Source organism: Sarcophilus harrisii, chromosome 1 (assembly GCF_902635505.1).
Source record: "Sarcophilus harrisii chromosome 1, mSarHar1.11, whole genome shotgun sequence".
NCBI classification, from domain to species: Eukaryota; Metazoa; Chordata; class Mammalia; order Dasyuromorphia; family Dasyuridae; genus Sarcophilus; species Sarcophilus harrisii.
In genome coordinates, this window is record NC_045426.1 from 543,402,714 (window position 1) to 543,428,856 (window position 26,143).

The following is a 26,143-nucleotide window of genomic DNA, read 5'->3' on the forward strand; positions in this document are numbered from 1 at the left end:
TTTGGCTGGTTATTGCCAATTAAACTTTATTACTGTATTTCTTATGCACAAGTCTTTGGAAGATTTCATATAAACAGAACCATAGCAGATCCCTGGAGTTCATATTGACCTGAATAATATTACCCATAGGCCAGATGAATTAAAAGGCCTGAAGCCACTCTCCAACTTAGAAATTGTCCTTTTAGAGTAATCATGGGTATTGGAAGTTTGAAGATAATTATGCAGAAAATGTGGAACTTTGAAATTGTTCTTAGAAAAAGGAAGGAATTTACGCAAAATACTGAGATTTAGTGGTAGAAATCTTGGTCTAGCTAAATATAAATTACTGTTTGGTGGTAGGCTTGTGGTGTTGGGTCAGCATTGTTTACAATTAATATTATAAACATGACTATGCCAAGCTGGTTCCTTACCTTTTGAATATTCTGGGAACTTTTAATCATTTAATTCTGTATATTTAAAATTAAACAAATTCTGAGAACATTTCACTAGATAGAGGTCCATGAAATATAAGAACTCCTCTTTATACTGCCTAATTAAAATGAATAAAATATCAATTTTTAAGTACTTGCCATGTGACAGGAGCCCTGAGTTTCCACACTTAAGAATATAATCTTTAAATGTTTTTCAGTAGATAGTCCCGTATTAATGTATTCAGAATATTTCTGATCTATCTCAGCAGTTCTCAAAGACTTGTTGACTATTTTTTGCTGAGCAGGATGTTCAAACCCTTTTCAGTGTTGAATGATTAACACAACTGATGTTAGCTGTGCACATAGTAGATTCTCAATATTTGATGCATTAAGACCACCAACATATATATATACACACAGTTGTATTGTAAATAATGCCACAAAAAACCGTAAGAGTGCTACCCTTAAAGAGATATGTTGATCCAAAAAAAAAAAAAAAAAAAGACCACTCATTTTTATTTCTTTACATGAAAGATATTAGAATCTGGAAACATGTAAAAATGTCATCTCTTATTTTTAGAGACTAAAACTTGTTGAATGGTTAACTTTAGTTAGCTGTAAAAATAAGCATTTGACAGTAAAGTTTTAAGAAATGGAAGAGTGAATCTAATGATAATCAAATAGTAACCTTAAAAAATCCTGACATCCTGACAATGCTTGTGTTATGTTTTCCTAATGTTCTGTTTATTAGAGACAAGATGGGTGTATTCTCTCCTTAGTCCTAAGTATCAATAGGTCATGAAGGGTTGACATGACTGAATGACTAAACAAAAACAAAGCAATAGGAAATAGGGATGGCTAATAGTGGGATAGAATAACTTGAGCTAATCCATATTAATCTAGTCGAATATTTTTTGAGTTTTTTTCCCTCATAGATGTTTACCTAATGTTTTCACGAGACTTTATAATAGGGTCTTTGGGTTTGAACTCAGATAGGCAGAAAGTAAGCAGCATATTACAATTACTTCAGAGCCATTATGTTCGAAGTGAAAGGAGTTCAGATTTGATCCCCTTCACTTATCAGGAAGGAAGCCTGCTGAAGATCATACTTAAAGGTTCTTGCTATTTAAAAAAAATTATCTTTCAGAAAAGAGTCTCATCGTAGAAGGCAAGAGAGAGAAGAAGAAAGTGGAGAGGTTGACAATGCAAGTATCTTCCCTTCAAAGGGAGCCATTTACAATTGCCCAAGGCAAGTATGTATTTCTTTTTCAAGAATGTATGCTATGGAAACTTTTGATGATACAGTTCAGCAACAAGAGTCATTATTTATCCCTAGCCCATATTTGTAGTGTTATGTTCTGAACATACATAAGACAACCCTAAATGTATGGTATCACATTGCCTCTTTTTTCTACTTCCATATTGTAGTGAAATACTCAAACTGTCCAAGTGGTGATGAAATAGTGTTAATAGTGTTTTATTTTTAGAGAATATATTTTGTTTCTGACATAATTTCTGAAGTTTGTCTTCTTATTCCTTCCTACAAATTAAACAATTGTTTATATAAACTGGGCAATTTATTAAAAATTTTGTTTGAAGTTTTGTATAAAATAAAGTACTGTGTAGTTTTTCAGCTAAATTTATAATGTTAACTATTTAACTTTTTCTTTTTACAGGAAAGGGACAGAAACTTTGTGAAATTGAAAGAATACACTTCTTTTTAAGTAAGAAGAAAACTGATGAACTTAGAAATCTTCATAAACTACTTTACAACAGGCCAGGCACAGTAAGGATTGTTTTAGACTTCTGGTATTTAACATGTTTATTGAAGTATTTCAGAGATACTTCAAAGTTAGCTGATGCTTAGGTCAATGCTATATAGTTGGTAGGTGGTATTCATATTGGAAAGGACCTCAGATTATCCAGTCAAATTTATAATCCCCTCTACAGCATTGTCAGTCTGTCCTTAAAGACTTTTCATTAGAGCATAATCAAAAGGCATTCCATTTTTCTTTGGGTATCTCTTAATTGTTCGGTTTTTTATTATATCAATCTTAAGTATGCCTTTTCTCAACTTCTACCACTGATCCCACTTCAGCCCTCTGGAATTAAACCAGATAACTCTTATTCTTCCGTATGCAACTTCTTAAGTACAGTTACCATATGTCCCCTAACTTTTCCATCTCTTTAGGCTAAATATTGTCCCTTTATCCAATTAATGATATCTTTCTAGTCATTTTCTTTTACATAATTCTACCTCTTTGGTTCAGACATAAAGTTATAACTGGACTTTGTGTGGGCATTAACCAATAATAAACTAAAGCTAACTGTGTTCTATAGCAAAGTTTCTTAAACTGTGGGTTATAACCCCATGTAAGATGGTGAAATCATGATTTATCATCAGCAAATGTTTGGCTTTTGTACTATTTTATATATCTTTATACATGGCATCACATAAAAATTTCTTGGGCGGAAAGGGATCCCTGTAGCTCAGGCAAAATTCAAAGTATATTTGATTAGTGATATTAATATTTTATTGTTAGAATCTTGTTATATCTTTTAGCAAGTCATGTTTTTACATCAATACTGACACATTTTGCATGAGACCTTATATTTTAAAAACAAATGGTGATTTTTTTTTAGCTTTACAAAAGAATTCTTTATTGGATTTTTTTAAATTCCATGCAATTAAAACTTTAAACTTCAAAACTCTTATCCATGTTGTAAAATGTAATACATCTTGAGTTGAACAATCTTGATTCTTCCTTCCCACTCCATGCCCATTAATGCTCAAGTAATGCTTTTGTTCGAATTATGTGTTATAAAGTACCCTGAAAGACAAGGAATTTTATAATGTGATGTTACTGGTTGAAATGTGCTTGAGAACCTTTAATTGGAGAGAAAAGAGCAGGGTAAGTAAAATGAAAGTTTTGATTTTTTTTGCAAGGACTTAGGGAACAAGTTGACAATTGTATATAGCTTTTCATATATATCCTGAATGTCATATGATGAGTTATTTGCAGTGTTCATATAATTAATAGCAAGTAAAGTTCTAAGTGAGCATCTGAAGGCATATATAAATAGAAGGTGTTTTCAAATATTAACAATTTCTATCCTCTACTTATAAAAAAAAAGTCTGCTTGGAAAATTACAGTATTAATAAGAGAAACATTTTTAGGTAGCTTCTCTGAAGAAGAATGTGGGTCAGTTCAGTGGCTTTCCGTTCGAAAAAGGAAGTGATCAATATAAAAAAAAGGAAGAAATGTTGAAAAAGTAAGTTATATTTATAAATATAAAATGTTTGTAAATAAATGTCTTAATGTTCTTATAGCTTCAAAAAATTTGTGGTCATACCCAAAAGGTAATTTTCCCCCAAATACAAAGGTGTGGCTTGATTTAATAATTATTAGTTTTCATTGTCTATAATAGCAATTTCAGTAATTTGAAAGGGGGTATAAAACCATTTTCTAAGTGAAGTAACCTTCCTGAATTATTAATAGCTCACATAAGCATTCCATTGTTTCAAAACACTTTACACAGGACAACTATTTACACCTTTTAATAAAGATATGGTGACTTTATAAAGGTGTGGTGACTTAAACTGTGGTCATTTAACTAGTAAGTATTAGATTTGAACTGGGGTCTCTTCTGACATTCAAATTTAGTGCTCTTAATACTGAACAAGTTGCCTGCTATGGGTTATAGTTTTGTTTTTCTTGGAAATTTTATTAATAAATTTGTCATGAGCAGTATATTTCACTGCCTAGTGAGCATAATACAATATTTAATACAATTTTTATTTGGGGAGATTGCCTCTAGGAAAGAAATGTTTTTAAAATTCTGTAGTTGATTTAAATGATAAGATTGAAAATTCTTATTTCCAGACATTTTGTAACACAAAATGTACTATTTAATACTATTTAATAATTGTACAGTTAAAGCAGTGAAAGGAAAGAAATGTTAAGGTCCTGTAAGAATGTTAACTTCAAATTTTCTAACTTTACAATTTACTGCAAAAGATTTTCTAATGAATTCATTTAAAAACTGGGTGTTTTTATGCCTTATACCTTAAAAAAAAATCTGATTTTTTTTTTTATTTTTTTGGTCTTAGTATCTTTTCTTTAGACTACAAATCTGTTCATATTTTCAGATTAGCTGATGTAGTGCTTTTGTTGGTTTTAAATCCCTGGGTTTTCAGACTTTTATGAATGAATCTTTTTGAATTTAGTTAGTTTGAATTTAGTCTTCAGTTAGCAATAGTGAGGAAACACTTGTAGTTTAGCAATACTTGCCCAGGCTTATACAATTTTGATGTAGTCTTTGAGCATTAAGGACCATCATATCATTTTTGGGTCATTGGAGTAAGATATATTGGTAGATAGAAACACTTGAAGAAATTTTATATCTAGCAGCAAATGCTAGTTTTGAGTATGTTTTCTGGTTAAATTAATTACTTTTTGTTTTGATGAGTTTCCAAAATGTCTGGGCATATATATAGAAATTTCAAATACCTATAAATATGTAATTTTTTTTCTTGCCTTGGCATCATCTACTTGAATGTTGACTTGGTACCTCCTTCCCAAAAAAATAAATAAATAAACATTGTAGGAAACTTTTATTTTTGCTATTTCATTAATTTATGTCTTTGATGGGAACATTTAAAAATACTCATTCTAATTTTTTTTTTGATATGTTAAGACTTTTTAAAAGTGTTTTTTTGTTTTTTTGTTTTTTTTGTTTTTTTTGTTTTTTTTTTGGTCTTTGTTTTAGATTTAGGAATGCCATGTTAAAGAGCATATGTGAAGTTCTTGATTTGGAGAGATCAGGCATAAATAGTGAATTGGTAACCAGGATCTTGAATTTCTTAATGCATCCAAAGCCTTCTGGCAAAGTAAGAATTTTTTTTTTTCTTTTTTAATTGTTCAAAACTTTCAATGTTGAAATTATTCTTCCTTGTAGGTAGCTTTTTAAATCTTAATTAAAGCAACCATTAGCATACCAGTAGAATAATATCTCTTATGAAGAGCTTATGTTCACCTAAACACAAAAAGTATGAGGATAGTTTAAAAATGTTTTAAATGTTAACTGTTGTTATGTGCCTGAAAATATAGAACTATAAGAATTTAGGGGTAGAGTGGAAAGTATTTGGAGTGGCTTTAGGGTAGTAACCTGAGGTGTATGTGTTAGGGAAGAGTTTTGAGTCTTGGGTCATATATTAAAAAGGTAGGTTTTGACTTCTCAAAGCAATCAATGAAGAATGTTCCACATAGATGATTTCCTGGCAGCCACAAAGATTTAAAATTTCATCATTATAAGAGATTTGTGTTTGCAGTCATTTCTCATCTTTTTGTATCAATACTGGCGTTATTTTTGTTTTCTTTTCAAATATATCCTGAAGACTCTATTCAACAATTATTCCCTCTTATTGATATCAAGCAAAACACTGCTCTCATGAACTAACGTTTAAGAAAATACATAGACTAGATTTTGCACTATACCCTTTCATTTTTTTTTAAATCAAACAAACTGTTGGAAAGTCTGTCCGTTCATTTTTCCATGTCTGCCTTTCTAGTCTAGTAAATTTTTTCTCCTCCTTGTAATCTGTATGTAAATTGGCCGTTTTCCTCCGAATTTGTAGTCCTTTTCTTCTTTCACTGTTGAGAGATATTGTACATGGAAGTCCAATTGGGATCTTTAGGAAAGTTTTCCTTGATCAGGCTCATTGACTGATAAAAGTTTGCTAATTTCAAAATGTGGCAGAAGTGGGGTGATTGCCACCCTAAACAGTATCAAGAAGGTATGATTGGGTAGTAACAGTACTGTGTTTGGGACATATTTAGAAAATATTTACACAAAACAAGCCTGAAATCAGAGGATCCCAGCAAGCATGAGGTAGAGGGAAAAGTGTGGGGCAAAGAGATATTTCTAAGTTGACGAGGAAATCATAGAACCTATGACGGCCCTGAATCCAACAAAACATGATTTTATCAGGAGAGGAAATATAGTATAAAAAAAAGGGCTGACCTTGAAGTCTGGAAGATCTGGATTTAGATACTAGTCTACTTGTTATGAACAAGTCCCTTATTCTGTTCAAGATTAATTTACAAATGAATTGCTAATCCTTATCATTGGAGGGAATTTCTACTCTGGAACTTCTATACAATAATGAAATCACAAATCTGGTGCAAGGGAAGAATTTCAGAAAACTGTTAGGGAATGTGATACCAAAAATTAATGTATTCTAGTTTTAAAATTAAAAATGTGTGGAAAACATTACTAAAATAGAATTTAATGTGAATCACAGCTGGGTTAAATAATGAAATTGATTTTTCTCAACAATCTAATGATTGGATTCTATGACATTTCTAAATTAAACATGTTTTTAGTTATTATTTAACATAGTAAAGCAACTTAATTTATGATCTTTGATTAGTTTTAACATGCTTGGAATTTGTTAGAAACATTGACCACAGTTCCTGTATTTATTATATACCTGGTGAATGGTATACATTTTATACAAATTAAAATTCATATCCAGAGTGCATAAAATGAAGTGAACAATGTTGGGTGCCCAACCCTTAGATGAATTTCTTTTAAGTCTTTTTAGTTGTGTCCAGCACTTCATAACCCCATTTGTGGTTCTCTTCACAAAGATATGGAGTGATTTGCCATTTCCTTCTCTGGCTCTTTTTACAGATAAGGAAATTGAGGCAAGCACAGCTTTCAGGGTCACAGCTAGTCTTGATTTATTCTAGAATCCCCTAAAATTAGAATTGGTGTTTCTCAAACAAATCTTTATTTCCATGCCATCTGAGAATTATTACTTTAGAGCTCAAAGGGAATTTAGAGTTCATTTAATCACATTTGCTTTTGGTGCTGATGAGTGAGAAAGAAATTAGTTTGTCAGTTGTTGTTATGACCAGGCTATCTAAGTTAATCACAAGGACAATATGGCCTTCAGTTTTATGACAAGATTGGATGGCAGAGTGATAGAATGTGGAGTCTGAACTAGCATATTCATTTATTAGGATAGTTATTTAAAGCACTCATGGGAAAGTTAGTTGAAATAATTAAGTGAGATCATCATTGAGATAATGAAGCAAATGATTTCCCTGAGAAATTATCTTTCCCATTTTACCCCCGTTTTGAATTTTATGATAATAAAATAACTTTGCAAATAACTTCTCAGTTCTATAAGTAATCTTAAAATGATAAATTGCAAGGAAGGTGCCAGCCTGAGTTGATAAGAGGACCTAGGGAATTAACCTGTACCAGTGAAATCACAGGTCCAGTGCCAGTAGTGTCAGTAAAGTTGAATTTTATCAAATACAATATTTAACACTTTGGAATTGAGAGATTTGTGGGGGGTGTTTTTGTTGTTGTTGTTTGTTTGTTTTTTGTTTTTGTTTTTATCATGACATCTTATTTTACACAGCCATTGCCAAAATCAAAAAAAACACCAAGTAAAGGCAGTAAAAAGGAACGGAGCAGCTCTGGAATGTCACGAAAGGCTAAGCGTACCAAATGCCCTGAAATTCTTTCAGATGAATCTAGTAGTGAAGATGAAAAAAAAGAAAAGGACTCTTCAGAGGAAGAAGATAAAGAAAGTGAAGAAGAGGTAAAATGTGTTTTTGGGTATTTAATTCTTTACTTTGTTTTCTGGAATCAGTTAATTATATGCTGATTTAAATTGTTTCTCTGGAATAAGTTAAGTGCATACATACACATATACATATATACACACAGATGTCTGTAGGTATATCAGAAAACAGACTTGTGTAACCACTTAGCTCATCTCAATTATCATGGAATAGATTAAAATAAAACATTTAAATTTTGGAAATGGAGGTCATGGGAACTTGTGGGGAAAGTATTAAATTTAGTTTTCCATGAAAATATTCTGATGTTACCATATAACCAACTGAAGAAGGCTTATTACTATTAGATTACATGTACCAAAATAATTGAATTGATATAGAATCATTAAGATCAGAATGTATCTCAGATGGTCTAATGCCAGTAGATTAGGATCAATCTACCTATTTAGCTTTCATTGCCACTAATAAAGGTAAGCAGTATCCATTAGTAAGCCTTAAAAAAGGTGAGGTATGGAAGGGGACATACTTGGTGGGAAATAACTGTTAGCAGCTATTGCTACAGGTTGTTTGCCTCTGTAATAAAATTAGTCTATGGATAAGGAGCTCCAGGAGGCTTGGAAGTAGTGTATGCTACTCAAACTTTGGAGAGATTAAATCAGTCCCCTAAGATGATATTATACAATCTTTGCAAATTTGTACGATTACAAGGATATAGTACAAATAATTATATAATAGTAAGTACCTATTTTGTACAGGGCACTAAGTTCTAAAGGAACAAAATTGTTAAATGATTCTGCCTTTGCCTTCCAGATACTTAACAGTGTAGTAGAGGAATAAGGAATCAGCCCAGATAACTGTAGTATGCAATAGAACATAAGTACAGCATTACAAAAGTACAAAAATAAAAAGTGCCGTGTGCCTGGGAGGGAAGGATGGTTTTTGTCAACCAGGAGGATCAGGGAAAGCTTTTTAGAAGAAGTGACATTTGAGTTAATTTTTCAAGGATGGAAAGGTATTCAAGAAGTAGAAAGATGGAAGGAAAGAAATTTCAGTCACAAGGGACAATCTGAATAAAAGAATAAAGATGTTTGGTTGGAATGCACAGAGGGGAATGGCATAAGTTAAGATCAGGAAGGAAGATGGAGATTTATAAAAAAACCTGGAATTCTTTGTACAGTAGAATTTAAGACTCTTGGGAGCTTTTGAATAAGGGAAGAGTTCTGTTCATAGGAAAGTTTATTGTGGCAGTGATAGGAACAGTGACCTGGAAGAAAGGGAAATGGGGAAAGGCAGGAAAACATGTTTAAGAAACTGTTAACTGTTTACTGTTAACAATAGTCCAGATAGGTAATAAGGGACCTTCATTAGCATGGTGACACTGGTAACAGAGAAGATTGATGCTAGAAATTGTCATTAGAATTGATAACACTTTTTAAGATTGAATGTGAGACTTAAGGGAAAGAGAATAATCAGAAAAGCATCATGGTATATCAAAGCCCTAATTATGGCAACAGAAAGTCCTAGCTTCAGATTCTGCTTTGTGTGACCATGGGCAAGTCACTGAGACTCAGTTTTGTCTTCTGTAAAATTGGAATATTAATGGCTGGAATGTCTTATTTCATAAGATTATTAAATGAAATGTTTGTAAAGTAAGCTTTGCAAACCTTACAGCATTCTACATAAATGTAAGCTATTTTCAGTAGTATAATAGTAATAGTAGTAGTAGAAGAGAAAAATCTCAGTGTTATAAACCTGAAAAACCAAATAGTTCCCCATATAAAATTATGAAGTCGGGGGGGGGGGGGGAGGGAAGGGGGGGAGGAAGAAATCAGATGTAATTGGTTGTGTTGTGTTTGAGGTACTGATAATGCCAGATGATGCTCTGAAATTTTTTATAACTTGAAGAAACCCTAATCTCCACTTCCAGAGGTTTTTCCCCACACACACTCTTATCTTTTTGAAACTTGAGATTGGAGCATTCTTATTTTATAGACCAAGAATTGCTATCAAGTGAGTATTGTTTCTGGCCCATGATTTCCATATTTTATGAATCAAGGAACAGTTCTGAGCCGTTAAGACTTTGTTGGAAGGCAAAATTGGAAAGTCAGTATTAATATCTGCTTAGACAATTCTCAACCTATTTAAGGTCTTTTTTTTAATGAACTTATTAATTTTGCACATTTCTTGTTCTTGCTATATTCTTCCAGCTAAGCAGCCTTTAATAGGTTATTTATTGTGATTTTTAGACACCCATTCTGGGTTTCTAAGACAAAGTATTTTTTAAAGTAGTCTATTGAAAGCTAATTTATATTTTATTCATCTGTTCACCCAGTACAACCTTTCTGCGGTGAGGACAGGAATCTGGCTCTGTGACAGGCGTCTTTTTTGGAGACCCTCCTTCAAGAGCCCTGCTGCCTATAAAAGATAGGTAAGCTCCCCCAATATTTTTTGGCCTTCCTTCAGAAAGTAATGGCATGTTCCTCTGTTTCTGTTCCTTCAAGGTATCAGACAGATGGAATTTTATATATATATATATATATACACACACATACATACATAGATTTTTTTTTTCCTAATCTGTTGGTTGGTCTTGAATGTTAGACTGGCTGTAATTGTTGTGCCTGTGCAGTCTGATCTGTTGACCTGTAGCACACCAAAAAAAAAAAAAAATTCTTTATTTTTGAGAGAAGTTAACTGAATCTCTTGGCAGCATTCCCCCCCTCCCCCCAAAAAAAGAATAAGCCAACTTTAAAATGCATATCTGCACCCCTGCCCCATGAGAATTATGCTTTTTTTTCTTACTGTTTTATCTATTTCTATTCACAAACTTTGCTAGCAAACATCTTCAGACCCCATTATATATTTCTTTAAAGGTCAAAGGTGTTCTGAATTATGCAAATTTTTCTGACATTCTTCTTTTGAATTATTAGGGTCAATTTAACTTTAGTATTTCAGCCTCATTCAAGGAATACTATTATTTAATGACTGTGTGGACAGCATTGTGAGGATCACAAGCAATAAATGTAAGAGATGGTATGTGCTATATGTATGGTACAAGGAAAGTTCTCTTTGGAAGGAAAGAATATTTTCCCTGGGATGATCAAGAAAGGATTTGTGGAAGAGTTAGTCTTTGAGATGAATCTTGATTTCATTTGGAAGAAGACTACCAGTAGTAAGCAAAGACACAGCAAAAAAATACAAGATGCATTTTACGAATGATCCAGCTTTGCTTTTGTAGAATTTAAATAGAATAATGAGAAAAGTCAAGCTTTATTTTGGGGCCTAGTAGAGGAGAGAGAAGCAAGTTACTTACAAGTATTTGAATTAGAAGTCAAAAAACATTACCTCTATTTTTGAATCCAGATTATTTTTGTTATCTTGTGTAAATTGTTTATCAGCTTTTCTTTTGATAAAAACTCCAGAACACAATTTTTTAAAGCTAAATAAATATTTCTGAGAAAAAAATTTTGTTTTTCAAATGGATACCATAAATTCCAGTTATATAATAAATGCTTAAATTTGTTAATTATTACATGAATGTGGGGACTAAATCGTTGAAAACTTAAATTGTATGCATTTCTTGACACCTGTGTAGTTTAATTATTCCTAAGTTTTTAAGGAACTTTGAGAATTCAGGAAAACTGGTTTCATTCTGGTTTTTGTCCTCCTAATGGGAATAAAACCACACTTCTGCCCTTGAGAGAAAAGCTGAAATTGAAAAAAACTAATATGGTTTATTAGGATTGTGTTAGCTAATCTATTCTGATGTTCTCTTTATCTGTGCTTGAGGTAGTTATTTCAGTTATGAAAAAGTGACTTGTTATATGCATATTACTGTTTACTGTGATTTTTAAGTAATGGGAGAGTATACCCTGTTTATTTACTTCTAGATAGTTTGTTGATTCCTAGTTTTTCCAGAGCTATTTTTATTTTCTAGGTTTTTGGTTTTGTATCTTTTTGGTTTAGGAGGGTTTTTTGGTTGATTGGTTTTTTTGGTGGGTTTGGGGGATTTTGGGTTTTTGTTTGTTTGTTTTTGGTCTATATAGTTTGATTTGGTTAGATCACTAGGGAAAATTCTAATTTGGCACGAATATAATTTGATTAGTTTGACGAATAGGTCACTAGGACCAACATGTTTGCTTAGAACACAAAATTTTCCAAGTAAAGACTGTAATGTCTAATTTATGATACCATGGCCTTTGCTAATAAACATGTTCTTTAAAATTTTTTCAAACTAACTCTTAAGCACACTTTAATTTTAATTTGAGAACTTAATTTAGCTGATATTTACATTTTTCTAATAGATTTGAATATTGATATACCCAGTAGTATTTCTATATCTGAATATGATTGAACTCTTGGCACATTCAAGCACTTTCCTAAACATTATTCACCCCAGTAAAGAAATATTAGTGTAGCAAATAATGCAGTAATTATATTGGAAAAATCATACATGGAGAGTATATATTATGTGTATATTATAAATATATTATAAAAATCTCTTTTGTGTAATAAAATACAATATAGTATCTTCATGGTATATTCTCCATTCTCCAGAATCTAAATTGCAGAATTCATCAGTAAGTTCCAAGAAACTATGTTCTATTTAAAACTTATGAAATTCAGGCTATTTTTCAGTAAGTAGTACAAAGGCCATATCACACTTACTTACACATTGCCTCTAAGAGTTCCTTTGGAGAGGAGTTGGTATGGATTTACTTTCTTCACCAGTCTATTAAGATCGATTTTAAGATCTAGTCCTATTCTCCATAAAAGGCAGCTTGGTGGTACAGTGAATAGAGCTTTGGTTCTATCAGGAAGAATTGGGGATTTGAATCTGGACTAAGATAGTTATCGTGTTCCCAAGGGCAAGTTGCTTAATCTCATCTGCCTCAGTTTTTTAAAGTTGTAAAGTATAGATTATAATAGCACCTACCTCCCCATGTTGTTTGTAAACCTCAAATGAGATAATTTTTGTAAAGCACTTGGCACAGAATTGGGTATGTAATATATGTGTTTAGTTCCATATTAAATAGAACAGAAAAAAGGAAACTAGTACTAAAGAGTTTTAAAGTGACTGGTCCATAGTCACACAAGTTGTGTAGTTATCCTTTATTTTCAAACAACCAAAATGACATCACTATGCTAGAATCAAGTTACAGTATGTCCGACTGTGGCTGATCAAATCAATATAAGTTTGGAATAGTTTGCCACTATTGGGGTGGCCACTCTTAATTTGTACATTTCCTTTGGGCTACTTCAGTTCTGCTTTGCTCATAGAGCACAGCACCTTCTCTGATGAGGGCATGCCATGATGGACAGAAATGTGCTGGTTCTCCCCTATCATGTAATCAATTCTAAAGTTCTTAAGAGATCCCTTGAAAGTATTCTTGTATCACTTTTTCTGACCACTTTGGCAGTCCTTCCCCTATGTAAGTTCTCCGTAAAACAATTTATTTGGCATTCAAACAATGTGGCCAGCCCAATGAAGTTGTGTTCTCTGCAGTAGAGTTGGAATGCTTGGCAGTTTAATTTGAGGAAAGACCTCAGTGTCTGGTACCTTATTCTGCTGGTGATCTTGAGAATCTTTTTAAGATAATTCAAATGGAAACGATTCAATTTCCTGGCGTGTTGTTGGTACACTGTCCAGTTTTTACAGACATATGTCAATGAGATCTGCCAATGGCTCTGTAGACCTTCAGTTTGGTAGTCAAATCTAATACCTCTCTCTCACATTTTTCCTTCAAAGCCTTCTCAAAACTGAGTTATCTCTGGCAATGTGTGTGTCAGTCTGACAGTGGGCAATGCTCTCAAGTTTTTCCAGTCATCAGTGGAATGAAACAAAGCTGTGTGCTTGTTCCCATGCTTTTTAGCATGATGTATTCAGCTATGTTATCAAATGCCTTCAATAAGGACATACATGGAATCAAAGTCAACTACCACACTGATGGTAAATTTTTTCACATTGAAAAGACTATAAGTCAAAACTAAAGTGGAGGGAGTATTGGTGCGTGATTTTTTTGTTTGCAAGTGATTGTGCACTCAATGCAGCCACCGAAACAGAGATGCAACAAAGTATGGATCAATTCTCTGCAGCTTGTGCTAATTTTGGCCTAACAGTTAACCAAGAAAATACAAGTCTACCGTCAATTACGCTAAATGGTGAAGTTTTGAATGCTGTGAATAAGCTCACTTACCTTGGTGGTATACTTTCCAAGGATGTCTATATTGATAATGAGATTGACACACTCATTGCTAGTCGTACAGATAATAAGTAGTAGTAGTAGTAGTAGTAGTAGTAGTAGTAGTAGTAGTAGTAGTAGTAGTAGTAGTAGTAGTAGTAGTAGTAGTAGTAGTAGTGGTGGTGGTGGTGGAGTCAAAACCTGAACACAGAAGCTTTATGACAAGTGTTTATTTTCTTCCTCCTGTTCTTAAAACTGCCATTTTCCCTTACTTCATATCAGCTGCCAATACATACTAGATAGACCATAATATGACTCTCATAACAATATACTCAATTTAACCTTTCTGAGTTATTTATTTGTGTTTCATAATGATCTTACTTTCCTCCATTATGCTTATAATTAGAATTCCTGTTTTGATCTCAGCTAGGGAAGGGTTAGGAAAACAAATGAATTTATATTAAATTCACAGTGAAGTATTTATAACTTTAAATCCTCCTTGGAATATTAGCTTTTTTTTTTTTTTTTACTTTTTAAGTTTCTAGCCTAACCAAATCTCTCAAGAATTAGAATTTCAGTTATTTTAAAGATTTTTTTTTTGATAAAGCCTAAACTTTGTCATATAATATACATTCATAGTAATGATATAGCAGAAGATAAAACTGTGCTTAAAGGTTTTATTTTTTTAAAGATTGAAAAGTCCTATGCTATTATCTACTGAACAGTTGAATTTTAGCAAATTCTTCCACACTACTATCATTCCCAACTGAAATCCTATATCATCAATAAAAGACATCGACTCATCTCTGTCTTTGTGTAAATTCATACTTGGAAATTTTAATTTTTATAATATACATCTATGTTAACTACTATGAATTTCCCTAGTCAGTGTGACAGTCTAATAGAAATATAATTTCATCTCACAATTTCTAAAACATTTTTCAGTGTTGTCAGATTTGTGGAGATTAATTTTCTTAATACTACCATCTACACCCAATGTATCTTCTTCCATGTGAAATCTATAAAGTTAACAGCTGTACATATTAATAATACTGCCTGTTAAGCTGAATTTATAGTTTTCCTTTGATGAGTATTTGAGATTTTGTGAGACGGCATATTGCATGTCATATACAGAGCAGAGAACTTGGCATTTTCTTTGTATTCCATTCAGTACCCAAGACAGATATTAGGTACAGACTAAGCATTAATACCTAATTTTGAAACTACATCTTGAAAAAGCATCAAGATAAAATATATCCCTATTGAAATCTCACTTGAGAATGCTCATTCAGAAATTTCAGCCTGCTAGAAAGTAATTAAACAAGAACTAACCCAAAACAAGGCTTGTTAGGAACCAAACAAATAACATGTTCTGTGTATTAAAATCCTTATACTTATAGAACAGTGACTCAGCCACTTAAACATAATTTTTTCTTCTTATTTTACATAACAAGTCTGATTATATTGTTTGTTATCCCATCAAAATAGGGAGAGGGTAAGAACCTCATAGAGACAGACCATGACCAATAATAGTAATGGAAGAAGAAGAAAAATATTAAAGTAGATATAAAAGCATTAAAAACCTGGATCTATTTAGTGCACTGGATAAATAGTCAGACATATCAAAGCAGATTATAAGAATGATAATTGATTTATCCATAGTAATGACACTAGATTATTAGAAATAATTGTGTTCAGTATAGTCTTTAAGAAAGCAAGAATCATGATCTTAAGAGACCTATCAAGAAGAATTTGATCATTAGAAAAGTAAATTTGAAGTTTCCAAGAAAATTCATTTTCATAAAATTTTCTACCTGTGTTGATTCGAAATTTGCCCTTGTCTCTTTTGGTAAATAAGTTTTAGTTCTGTTTTTTTAAATGCCACTTATGCCTAATAAATTAAGTGCTTGCTGAATTTACATTAATTTCCTCACAAATTAAACAGTTTATTTGATAAAGAAATCCAAACACACAAAAAACATAATTCCTTGCCCAGTTAATTCCAGATCCTCATTGTTAGTTTTTAGTTATCAACTATTAGTGGATATCCTCTGAGAATGTAGGTGAGGTTTAGGAATCAGGGAACTTTAAAAGTTTTATAAAATTGTGACAGAGATTATAGCTTACCAGGCCTGTACTGCAGAGGAATGAATAATTATTAAATATTTGTGTTTAGTCTAAAGGTTATTGGTCCTTAACAATTTTAATTGCTAGATAGAGGAGTAAAAGCTATGAATTTAATCCATGCATGTCTCTCTATTCTGTCAATAGCCACCGAAAAAGACATCTAAAAAAGAAAAACCTAAACAAAAAACTCCTTCGAAAAGCAAAAAATCTGTTAAAAGTGCCAATGTCAAGAAGGCGGATAGCAGTACCACTAAGAAAAATCAAAATAATTCCAAAAAAGGTAAAAAAACAAATAAAAACAGTTTGTTATTGTCTTTGTTTTGTGTAGCAGTAAAATTAGCTTAATGGTTACTGTGGAGGAAAGTTTGACATGTAGAAAATGTATTACATATTAATGAGGGAATTGCAATCTAGAAAATAAATTGAAGTGTGTCTTGATGAACCTTTAAGAATACTGAAAAGGCTCACGTTGACAATTTTGTAACTATTAAAGATTTGCTTAAACAACAAAATTAAGAAAATAGTTTCACCATCTATATGTTGTGGTGATTGGTGATATTGATGGAGAATTATATGAATGAACATTTGAGAGCCCAATACTTGTTTATAGCTAAGAAAATCTTTGAGTTCTTATACCAAAATCTTTTCTAAATTTAGAAAGTGAGTCTGAAGATAGTTCAGATGATGAGCCTTTAATTAAGAAACTGAAAAAACCGCCTACAGATGAAGAACTAAAAGAGACTGTAAAGAAACTTCTGGCCAATGCCAACTTGGAAGAAGTCACAATGAAACAGATTTGCAAAGAGGTATGTGTACATATATATATATATATATATATATATATATATTAAACTATTTACTGGCTTAATTAATACTTTCAATCTGTATTATGTCATTTGGAACAATTATATAGAAATATTAAGAACAGATGAAATTTTGTATAATTTTTTATTTATATTTAATTTTAAAAATTCTTGAGTTCCAAATTCTCTTCCTTCAATCCATACTTTGCCACCACTTGATAAGGCAAGATAAGTAAAATCATTCAAAACATTTCCATGTTACTTCTTCTGCTACTCCCCCAAAAAGGTAAAAGCAATAAAGGAGATTTTTTAAAGTATGCTTCTATCTTCCCTCAAGTGAGTTTGCATCGATTCTTTTTCTGAGGTGGGTAGCATTTTACATAATGAGTCTTGGATTATTGTATTAATTAGCGTAGCTAAGTTCAGTAGTAGTTCAGTTCAGATCACCATTACAAAATCGCTGTTACTGTGTATACAATGTTTTCCTGGTTATGTTGACTTCATTTTGCATCAGTTCATATTAGTTTTCCTACATTTTTCTGAAATCATCTTGTTTGTTTGTCATTTCTTATTGTAAATTGTATTCCATCATAACCATATTCCTCAACTTGTTCAACCATTCCCTAATTGGTGATCATCCCCTCAATAACCAGTTTTTTGCCACTGCAAAAAGAGCTGTTACAGATATCTTTGTACATATAGATCCTTTTCCCTTTTCCTTGATCTTTTTTTGGGATACATGTCTAGTAGTAGTATTGCTGGGTTAAAGGATATATGCATAGTTTTATAACCCTTTAGGTATAGTTCCAAATTATTCTCCAGAATGATTGAACCAGTTCACTACTCTACTAGTAATGGATTAGTGTCCCTGTTATTTTTTTAATCAGTAATGACCTAGAATGTTTTTTTCATCTTGACTGTTGACAGCTTTGATTTCTTCTAAAAACTGTTCATTTCTTTTTGAGGAATGACTTAGTTTTATAAATTTGGCTTGGTTTCCTATATGTTTGAGAAATGAGGCCTTTTTCAGGTAAATCTGCTAATAAAATTTTTTCCTTACTTTTTTCCTTTCCTTTTAATTTTAGCTACATTTCTTCATGTAACCAAAATTAGCCATTTTATTTCTGGTAATTCTCTCTCTCTTGGTCATGAACTCTTCCTTTATATTTAGCTCGGAAGTAAGTATTTTCCAGGTTTTATAGTAATTTTTATCACATAGGAATTCTTGCCCCAAAAGCGTAAAGCTTTGATTTTATCAGACACTAGATTGTATGGTCTTTTACTTCCATATATTGTGTACCTAATTGATTCTATTGATGCTCCACTCTTATTTCTTAGTCAAGTTTTGTATAATTGAAAGTTTTATTGTATAAATTGTTTTACCATAGAGAGCTTGTACTTTTATCTGTATTGCTCATCTAAATACAATTGCCTTACCATATGATGGGGAAAATAACTGTTTCAGACTGTGGTAGTATAATGTGCCACTGAACTTGATTTTTTTAATAAAATGTCTTGCATTTGAGGTTGAATAGAATCTTAATCTTAAAAACTAGAGTTCATCTAGTCCAACTTGCTTTCCAGTAAAAGTATGGCTTGTAAAATAAATTGGACTTAAGTCATCTTGCTTCTCTTTCTAAACTTCTGTTGACAAGGAGAGCACTACTTTCAGAGAGCATTTTGTGGTATATTTAATTGCTAGAGAGGAAAAAAAATCAATCCCTCTTGTAGCTCCTATTTACTCCAGTTCTGTCCTCTGGAAATCAAGAGACTGAATCTACTCATTCTATTTACCAGCCAACAGTCAAATATTCAAGCCATAATTATACTCTTCCCTACGCTAGAAGAATTTTCTTCTCCAGAATAAACATTAAACCCAGTACTTTATTTAAATTTCATTTAACTTGTTCATGAAATTTCATTTTTATATATTGCTTAGAAGAAATGAATATAGTGTTCCAAATGTGACCTGCTCAACATGGTGTATTTGGTTGACATTCCTTAAGATTTCATTAGATCTTTTAGCTATAATGTACATCATAGTGCTGGCTATTTTTGAATTTGTACTCAGTTAAAACATCCAGGTCTTCGAATCATCTTTAGAAAGCAAGATGTTATTTGTCATCTTGTCAGAGTTGAAGGATCGATTGTGGGGTTTTTTTCTTTTTTCCCAACTTAATAAACATTTTTATTTAAAATTCTGAGTTCCAAATTTTATGCCTCTCCCTCCCTGAGACAGCAATCAAATATAGTTTATACACGTGAAAATCTGTAAAATGTTTTGTACAAGAAGACTTGAATAAAAGAAAAAAAGTGGAGGTGGATAATATGTTTCATCATTAGTCCTTTGGAATTGTCTTGGATCATTGAATTGTTGAGAGTAAGTCATTCACAGTTCATTGAACTTTTTTCTGGTTTTTTTCTACAATATTTTTCTGGTTCTATTAACTTCACTATGCATCAGTTCATGTAAGTCCTGGTTTTTTTTTAATCATCCTGCTTTTCATTTTTTAGAAGACAATATTTCATTACACTCATTCCACAGGTGGGGTTAAATTTTTCCCAATTGATGGACATTCCTTTGATTTCCAATTCTTAACCACCACAAAAAGAGCACTATAAATATTTTTGTACAAATAGGTCCCATTCCCTTTTTTTGGATATCTTTGGGATATAGACTTGGCAGTAGTATTGCTCGATCAAAGGGTATATATAATTTTATAGCCCTTTGGGCACAGTTCCAAATTGCATTTCAGAATGGTTTAAAGGATCATTTTGAATCTTAATTCTGTCATCAAATTCTGTCATCATTTCTAATTTATATCTTTACATAGTTATGCCATCCACATATTCAATAAAAAGGTGTTTTCTATATGTATATACATACATAAACTATTAAAATTTAAAACTGTAGGATGTGAACAGTTTGTATGTATGTATGTATACGTATACATCTTAATCATTGTTGAAAACATTAACGAGGATGTTACACATTTTAGAAAGCTCTTTCCAGGTTTATCTCTCAGTATTTTGAAGGACAGGGGATTTTGGGTTTTTTTGCTGACTGTGATGACAAATGCCTGTAATCCTTGCCACCTGACGACATGAGTTCTGAGCTTCAGTAGACTGAAGTTGATCCAGTATTTGCAATGTTAATGTATCAGTAAATTAAGCACATATTATATGCCAGGGATTATGTAAGACTGGAGATAAAAAAAAATCAAAAGCCCCACCCTGAGGAAACTCACAATTTAATGTGCAGATCCAAAATGGTATGGCTCCAGAAATAAGGAACTATCAGGCTACTTAAGAATACACAAGAGGGCCCACTTTGGAAATGGAGGCAAGGGAATGGATCCATATGATTGGCTGCTATACTTCATCCTGGGCAAGATTTGAAGATAAACTCAAAAAAAAAAAAAAAAAAAAAGGCAGGGTTTTTTAACCAATACAGTCATCTGGACTTACAGTCTTAAACTTAATTGTATGGATTCATGCAACCCTTTCTCTATTCATTTTTGGTAATTTATCCTTTCATCCTTTACACATTTGCTTTTGAAATCTTAAAGTTCATAAGAGAATTTTCTCTGACGTTACTTTGGTGGTCTTGGATATCTTCCTCTTTTTCAATTGTTAATAGTTAGAATTTTGTTTGAGAGCTTTCTGTCACAGAATATAATTAATACCTTTTCGGTTGCTTGTTTATGAACTCAAAACTCTTCCTCAAAAGTTCATGAAATAAACTTTTTTTTTTAAGTCTCCATCTGGTACTTATCTGTGTCGTATTCTGTTCTTTCTGTATTACCAACTTCAGGCTTTTAGGATCACTTTTTTCTGAGATTCCTACAACTATTACTCCTACAACCTGTCCATCGAGTTTAAAATAATAGCTCTGCCTTCATTGTTTCATCTGTTTCTTGAAGTAAAATTGTCAGCAAATCAATTTATTGGCTTCTTTCCTTTTTGAATAGTTGGACTTGAGGTTTGGATAGTTGAAGAACCCTTCCCTTGCCTGTTGTTGCATATTATCTTGGTCTCTGTGATCCTTTAAGGGGAAGCATTGTTGATATATTCTCCAGCTTTGGTATAATATCATTTGTGATTTTGTGTTTCTCTTTTTAATCTCATCCACATTTTCACAATATTGGTGCCCTCAGGTTCTATGTATAGGAAACTTTTTTCCTATGTTCTTTTCTACTTTATTTCTTTTACATACCCTACAGTACAGTTACAGTGGCTTACTTAGGGTTCCCTCTACAAGACTTTCCATCAACCATCCATCCAGAATCCCTTACCTCAATTATTTTCCTTCTAGAATTAGATCACGTCTCCCCTGCTGCAAGAAGCTGATGCTGCATCTTCCTTCAGGCTAAGATTCTTACATTTACACTGGTTTGCTCAGTACCTGGCACACAGTAGTCACAGTTATTACAGTAACAAAGAACAAGCCTGATTGTGCAAACCACAGAGATGTTGACCACACAGCTTAGTAAATGCTCATTCATTCACAGTAGATTAGAAGAAGCAACTCACAAAAGGACAAAGCTCTATTAATGGCAAGTTTATAAAAGCAGATTTAGAACTAGAAAGAGCATTAAAAATCATCTAATTCACCTGTTAACTTACAGATGAGACGATTATCATCTTTTCGTGATATTGACCATGAAAGACCAGTAAATAAATAACCATCATTATATGTAGCCAGTTTTCTGATTATACATCCAAAGCACTTTGTACTATATCAACAAGAAATGATTACTTCACAGTAGGGATTTTTTAAAAAGCATTCCCTTTTAAACACATTCAAACAAAACAAAGATTCAAAAATCATCTGAGGACAGATGGAGTATATAACAATAATTAATGTTCATGGATCATCAAGAAAAGGTTATATTCAGCATATACTCTTTTTTAAAATATAGCTTTTTATATTTACAAGATATATGCATAGGTAATTTTTCAGCATTGGCAGTTGCAAATCCTTTTGTTCCAACTTTTTCCCTCCTTCCCCCCACCCCTTCCCCCAGATGGAAGGTTGACCAATACATGTTAAATATGTTAAAGTATAAGTTAAATACAATATATGTGTACACAGCATATATCTTAAAAGAGTTGTTTATTTTAGGTCTCAAAAGCAAGAGATAATCGGTTTTAAATTCCTCATTTAGAAGAGATAGGTGGTTTGTCCAACTTCATATATCTAATTAGATTTAGAAGGGCGGTCCCAAGTCCTCTAACTCTTTCTTTGAGTCCATTGTTCTATAGATTACTGCATTGTTGGTTTCTTTCTTTCTTAAGCCTGTAATCTGTTTTATGGAAAGCTAAGGAGTGCAATAAATAGAATGCTAGCACTGAAGTCAGAAAAAGGAATTCAACTTTTAGCTTCCAACAAGTTACTAGCTCTTTGACCCTGGGCAAGTTACTTAATCCTTCAGTTTTCTCTTCTGTGAAATGAGCTGAGAAGGAAGTGGCAAAGCACTTCAGTATCTTTGCCAAGAAAATTCCAGATGGGATCACAAGAAGTCAGACACAACTGAATAATAATTTGTTTTAGAAAAGATTTTCATTTAAAGTCATAAAAATTATATTTATACTTTAAGAGTAAGCTCCTGATAAAATTTTCTGATAAATTCATTTGTGGGAAATACTTTTTATTGCCTGGTAACACTAATTACTCTGTGTTAAAATGTTATTTTTTTTTAAATTGGAACCTAGATTTTAGTATTTTTATTGTTGTTCATGTGTTTCCATCATGTCTGACTCTGTGCCTTATGCTGAAAAAATTCTAATACTTTAGCTAACCCAGACCCCTTAAGACAGTAAATTATAATTATGTTGAGATTAATGCATTTTCATATTTTTGTTTCATCGAAAAAAATAAGCTTTTTTCCCCCCTGAGGCAATTGGGGTTAAGTGACTTGCCCAGGGTCACACAGCTAGGAAGTGTGTGTTAAGTGTCTGAGGTCAGATTTGAACTCAGGTCCTCCTGACTTAAGGGCTGGTGCTCTATCCACTGTACCACCTAGTTGCCCCAATAAACATACTTTTTATTGACAAAATATGTCCTGTAAATTTTTTAAGATGTTGGTTTCTATTTATGACATAATAAAAAGGCATTTATACTCTTTAGGCTACACATATTGTTAAATATTAATATAAATAAAAACTCATAATTTTACTTTGTATTTATTAATATTCATATCTGGTGATTTACCAGTCTCTTACATGATAGTACAGAAAAAGTATTTTGATGATGATCTTTCATTCTTTTTCATGTGTTGTTTTCTATAGGTATATGAAAACTATCCTGCTTATGATTTGTCTGAAAGAAAAGATTTCATTAAGAAGACTGTTAAAGAGGTAAAGATTTTCATTTCTGCTGAGTTTGTTTTATATAAATAGAATATGAAGCTTCCTTTAATTTTTCTCAAAGTACTTTCTCAGTCCTATTTCATTCCCATTAATCCTGTGAGCTAAGCAAGCTGCTAACATCACCATTTGACAAATGAGGGAAGTAATAGAAAACGTGTGACAAGTAGAACTACAACTCAGAGGACTTCTTGGTCAATACTCCTATTGTCATTTCAAACATTTGATATTTTATCATTATGGGGATTTTTGTCCCTATTACATAAATACTTTCTTGAGACAAGAAAGAATCTTTAATATGTTAAGAAAATGACATTACATGATGCCATTAAGAGTTCTCTTTCATATTGAGTAGATATATTTGGTTTTGGTTTTGTTTTTTACTTACCAAGGCAAATATTCCCTGAATTCTTAGAACATAGTATTTCCCTCTTTGGTGATATAGTTACACATTTCTCTCTTCTCTTTATGCCTAAAGTATACACAGACTGTCTCCCCATCACCCAATTCTCCCAGACCCTCGCTCTTTCCTTTCCTGTTAGTCTCTGTGTCTGTCTATCTGTCTGTCTCTCTCTCTCTCTCTCTCTCTCTCTCACATACACACACGCGCACACACACACATCTAAGAAAGGAAGTTAACACAATGTTCTGATTTTTTTTTTTTTTTTTTTTTTTTCATTTCAGTTAATTTCTTGAGACGGAGATCATTTATAAAGGCTGCTGATTTGGATTGTTCCCGTGAATTCAAAGATCTGATAAACACCAGCAAAAAGAATGTATTTTCTTTTCTAAATCTTTGTTGGTTAAGCATTGTGTTAAGCAGAATTGACTGCTGACTTTGTGTCATAAGTGTTATGTAAAAATTTGTTTGAGTTCACCATTTTAAATTGCATTTCTATGCAGTTTTTTTAGTTAAGATTTTTGCATGGCAATGAATGTTCCCTGCTTTTTTTTATAGTTGTGTATTTTGTACATTTTGGATTTCTTTATATAAGGTAATGGACTCTTGGACTGTTGTAGCTTTTAGTGTGCTTAATATTCATAGCTTGCTAATGAAATACTTTTAATAATCAAGTAGAACAAAAGTTGTAACTATTAGCATCTTATATATGCAGAGTTTGAGTTATTGCAGTATTTGGTATAGAAAATATTTTGAATACACATTCTGTCTACTAATCTAAACTTAAGAGTAGTGTGTTCATTATATTCAGGATATACAATACACATGCTATAAATATTTGGGTGACTAAATCTGAACTATCTAACATATACTGCAAATTATTAGCATGATAAAACAATTGGCATAGATGTTATTTTTGTACTTTTAAAAAACAGATTTGTTGTATATAAGGTTTTCATATTTCTTTGTGCAAATCAATTTTTAAATCTATGTATCTTTAGAATTATAACATGAAGTGTCAGTGTTTTGCCAGAAGGCTATGATGGAGCAGTGGAAGTGGACGTTATGAAGAAATACTGGAGGAGTAGTTAATTTACTCATTCTTTTCCACTTAGTCCTATTTTGTTTAGGAAGTATAATCTGCCTGTAGCTAGCTTTACAATATGACAGCAAATGCATTTTATATTTCAAGGATTAACTTTAGCATATATATATATAAATCAAAACTGCTTCAGAAACTTTGGAGAAAAGCTCAGAAGAGTTATAACCATGTCCAGCTCATCATAAACTTGAACTCAGTTTCATTTAACTGATTTTTGCCCACATAAAATATATTACTATTCACAGGAAACAGACTACTTCTGTAGTAATGATGTAGAAGTTAAACAAATGCCAAATGAAGATAATGTAGTTACCTAGTATTCGTCAGCAGCAGACCCCTGTGACTAAAAGTATTCCTCAAAGAAGCCAGTAGTGCATTTATTTTTACATTAATGGATTGATATGTCACATCAGGGCTGTTGGAGTATAACTTTTTGGCCAATCAAGATGTTAGTTGATCACAACAGAAGGATTCATTTCTCCTGCATGTGATTCTTCACGAGAGTAAAATAACACATTTTATTTTATATTTTATATAGACCATATCTTAAATCATTTTGCCAGATGAACTTGTATCTAATTCTGAAACAATTTTGATTTGTTAAAGGGAAACATTTGACCTTTGAAGCATTTGAATAAGAAGCATTTCATTGTCTTTGTATCAAAGGACAGTGTAAATTACTGAAATGTTGAGTTTGAATAGTGTTTTCCATGTGGCATACTGGCACTTATGTTTCCTTTTAATAGGAAGTTATATTTTACTTTTTTCCTTGGATGACAGTTATTAGAATGTTAGGGTATGCTTATTAATTCAGATGACTGGAATAAGCTACTTTAAACTAACTTTAAAGCAGATCCCAAAATTGACTTCTGATTTTAAAATAAAATTTCATTTTTTTTCCTGTGAAACTTGTCATTGAAAAAAATTAAAATTGTGAGTACTGAATGTTATATTTGGTCTTTTGCATTTGATTTTTATATCCTGTTATCTTTTGAGAAACTAATTGTGGGGATTAGCAAAGTTTAAAAAAAAAAACTTAAAGCCTTTTATTAAAAAAAAAAAACCCTCGTCAAAACCCTTAATTATTTGACATTTTTTCTACTTTTGGGAAAAGTTGCAATGCTATTTTAACTCTTTGAAGTTAATGTTCCA

General features: G+C 32.0%; 1 protein-coding gene across 1 annotated transcript in view; it reads left to right on the forward strand.

Moving 5' to 3' along the window:
• The window catches only part of DEK (DEK proto-oncogene), a 29,535-nt gene extending 3,592 nt beyond the window's left edge, over positions 1–25,943 (forward strand). The window contains exons 3-11 of the mRNA XM_012541621.3: positions 1,558–1,659; positions 2,087–2,196; positions 3,589–3,683; positions 5,181–5,301; positions 7,846–8,028; positions 16,462–16,597; positions 16,975–17,123; positions 23,412–23,480; positions 24,174–25,943. Of these exons, the coding sequence (XP_012397075.1) occupies positions 1,558–1,659; positions 2,087–2,196; positions 3,589–3,683; positions 5,181–5,301; positions 7,846–8,028; positions 16,462–16,597; positions 16,975–17,123; positions 23,412–23,480; positions 24,174–24,185 (977 nt within the window). The 3' untranslated portion in view covers positions 24,186–25,943. The remainder of the gene's footprint in view (positions 1–1,557; positions 1,660–2,086; positions 2,197–3,588; positions 3,684–5,180; positions 5,302–7,845; positions 8,029–16,461; positions 16,598–16,974; positions 17,124–23,411; positions 23,481–24,173) is intronic.
• The last annotated feature ends 200 nt before the right edge of the window (positions 25,944–26,143 follow it).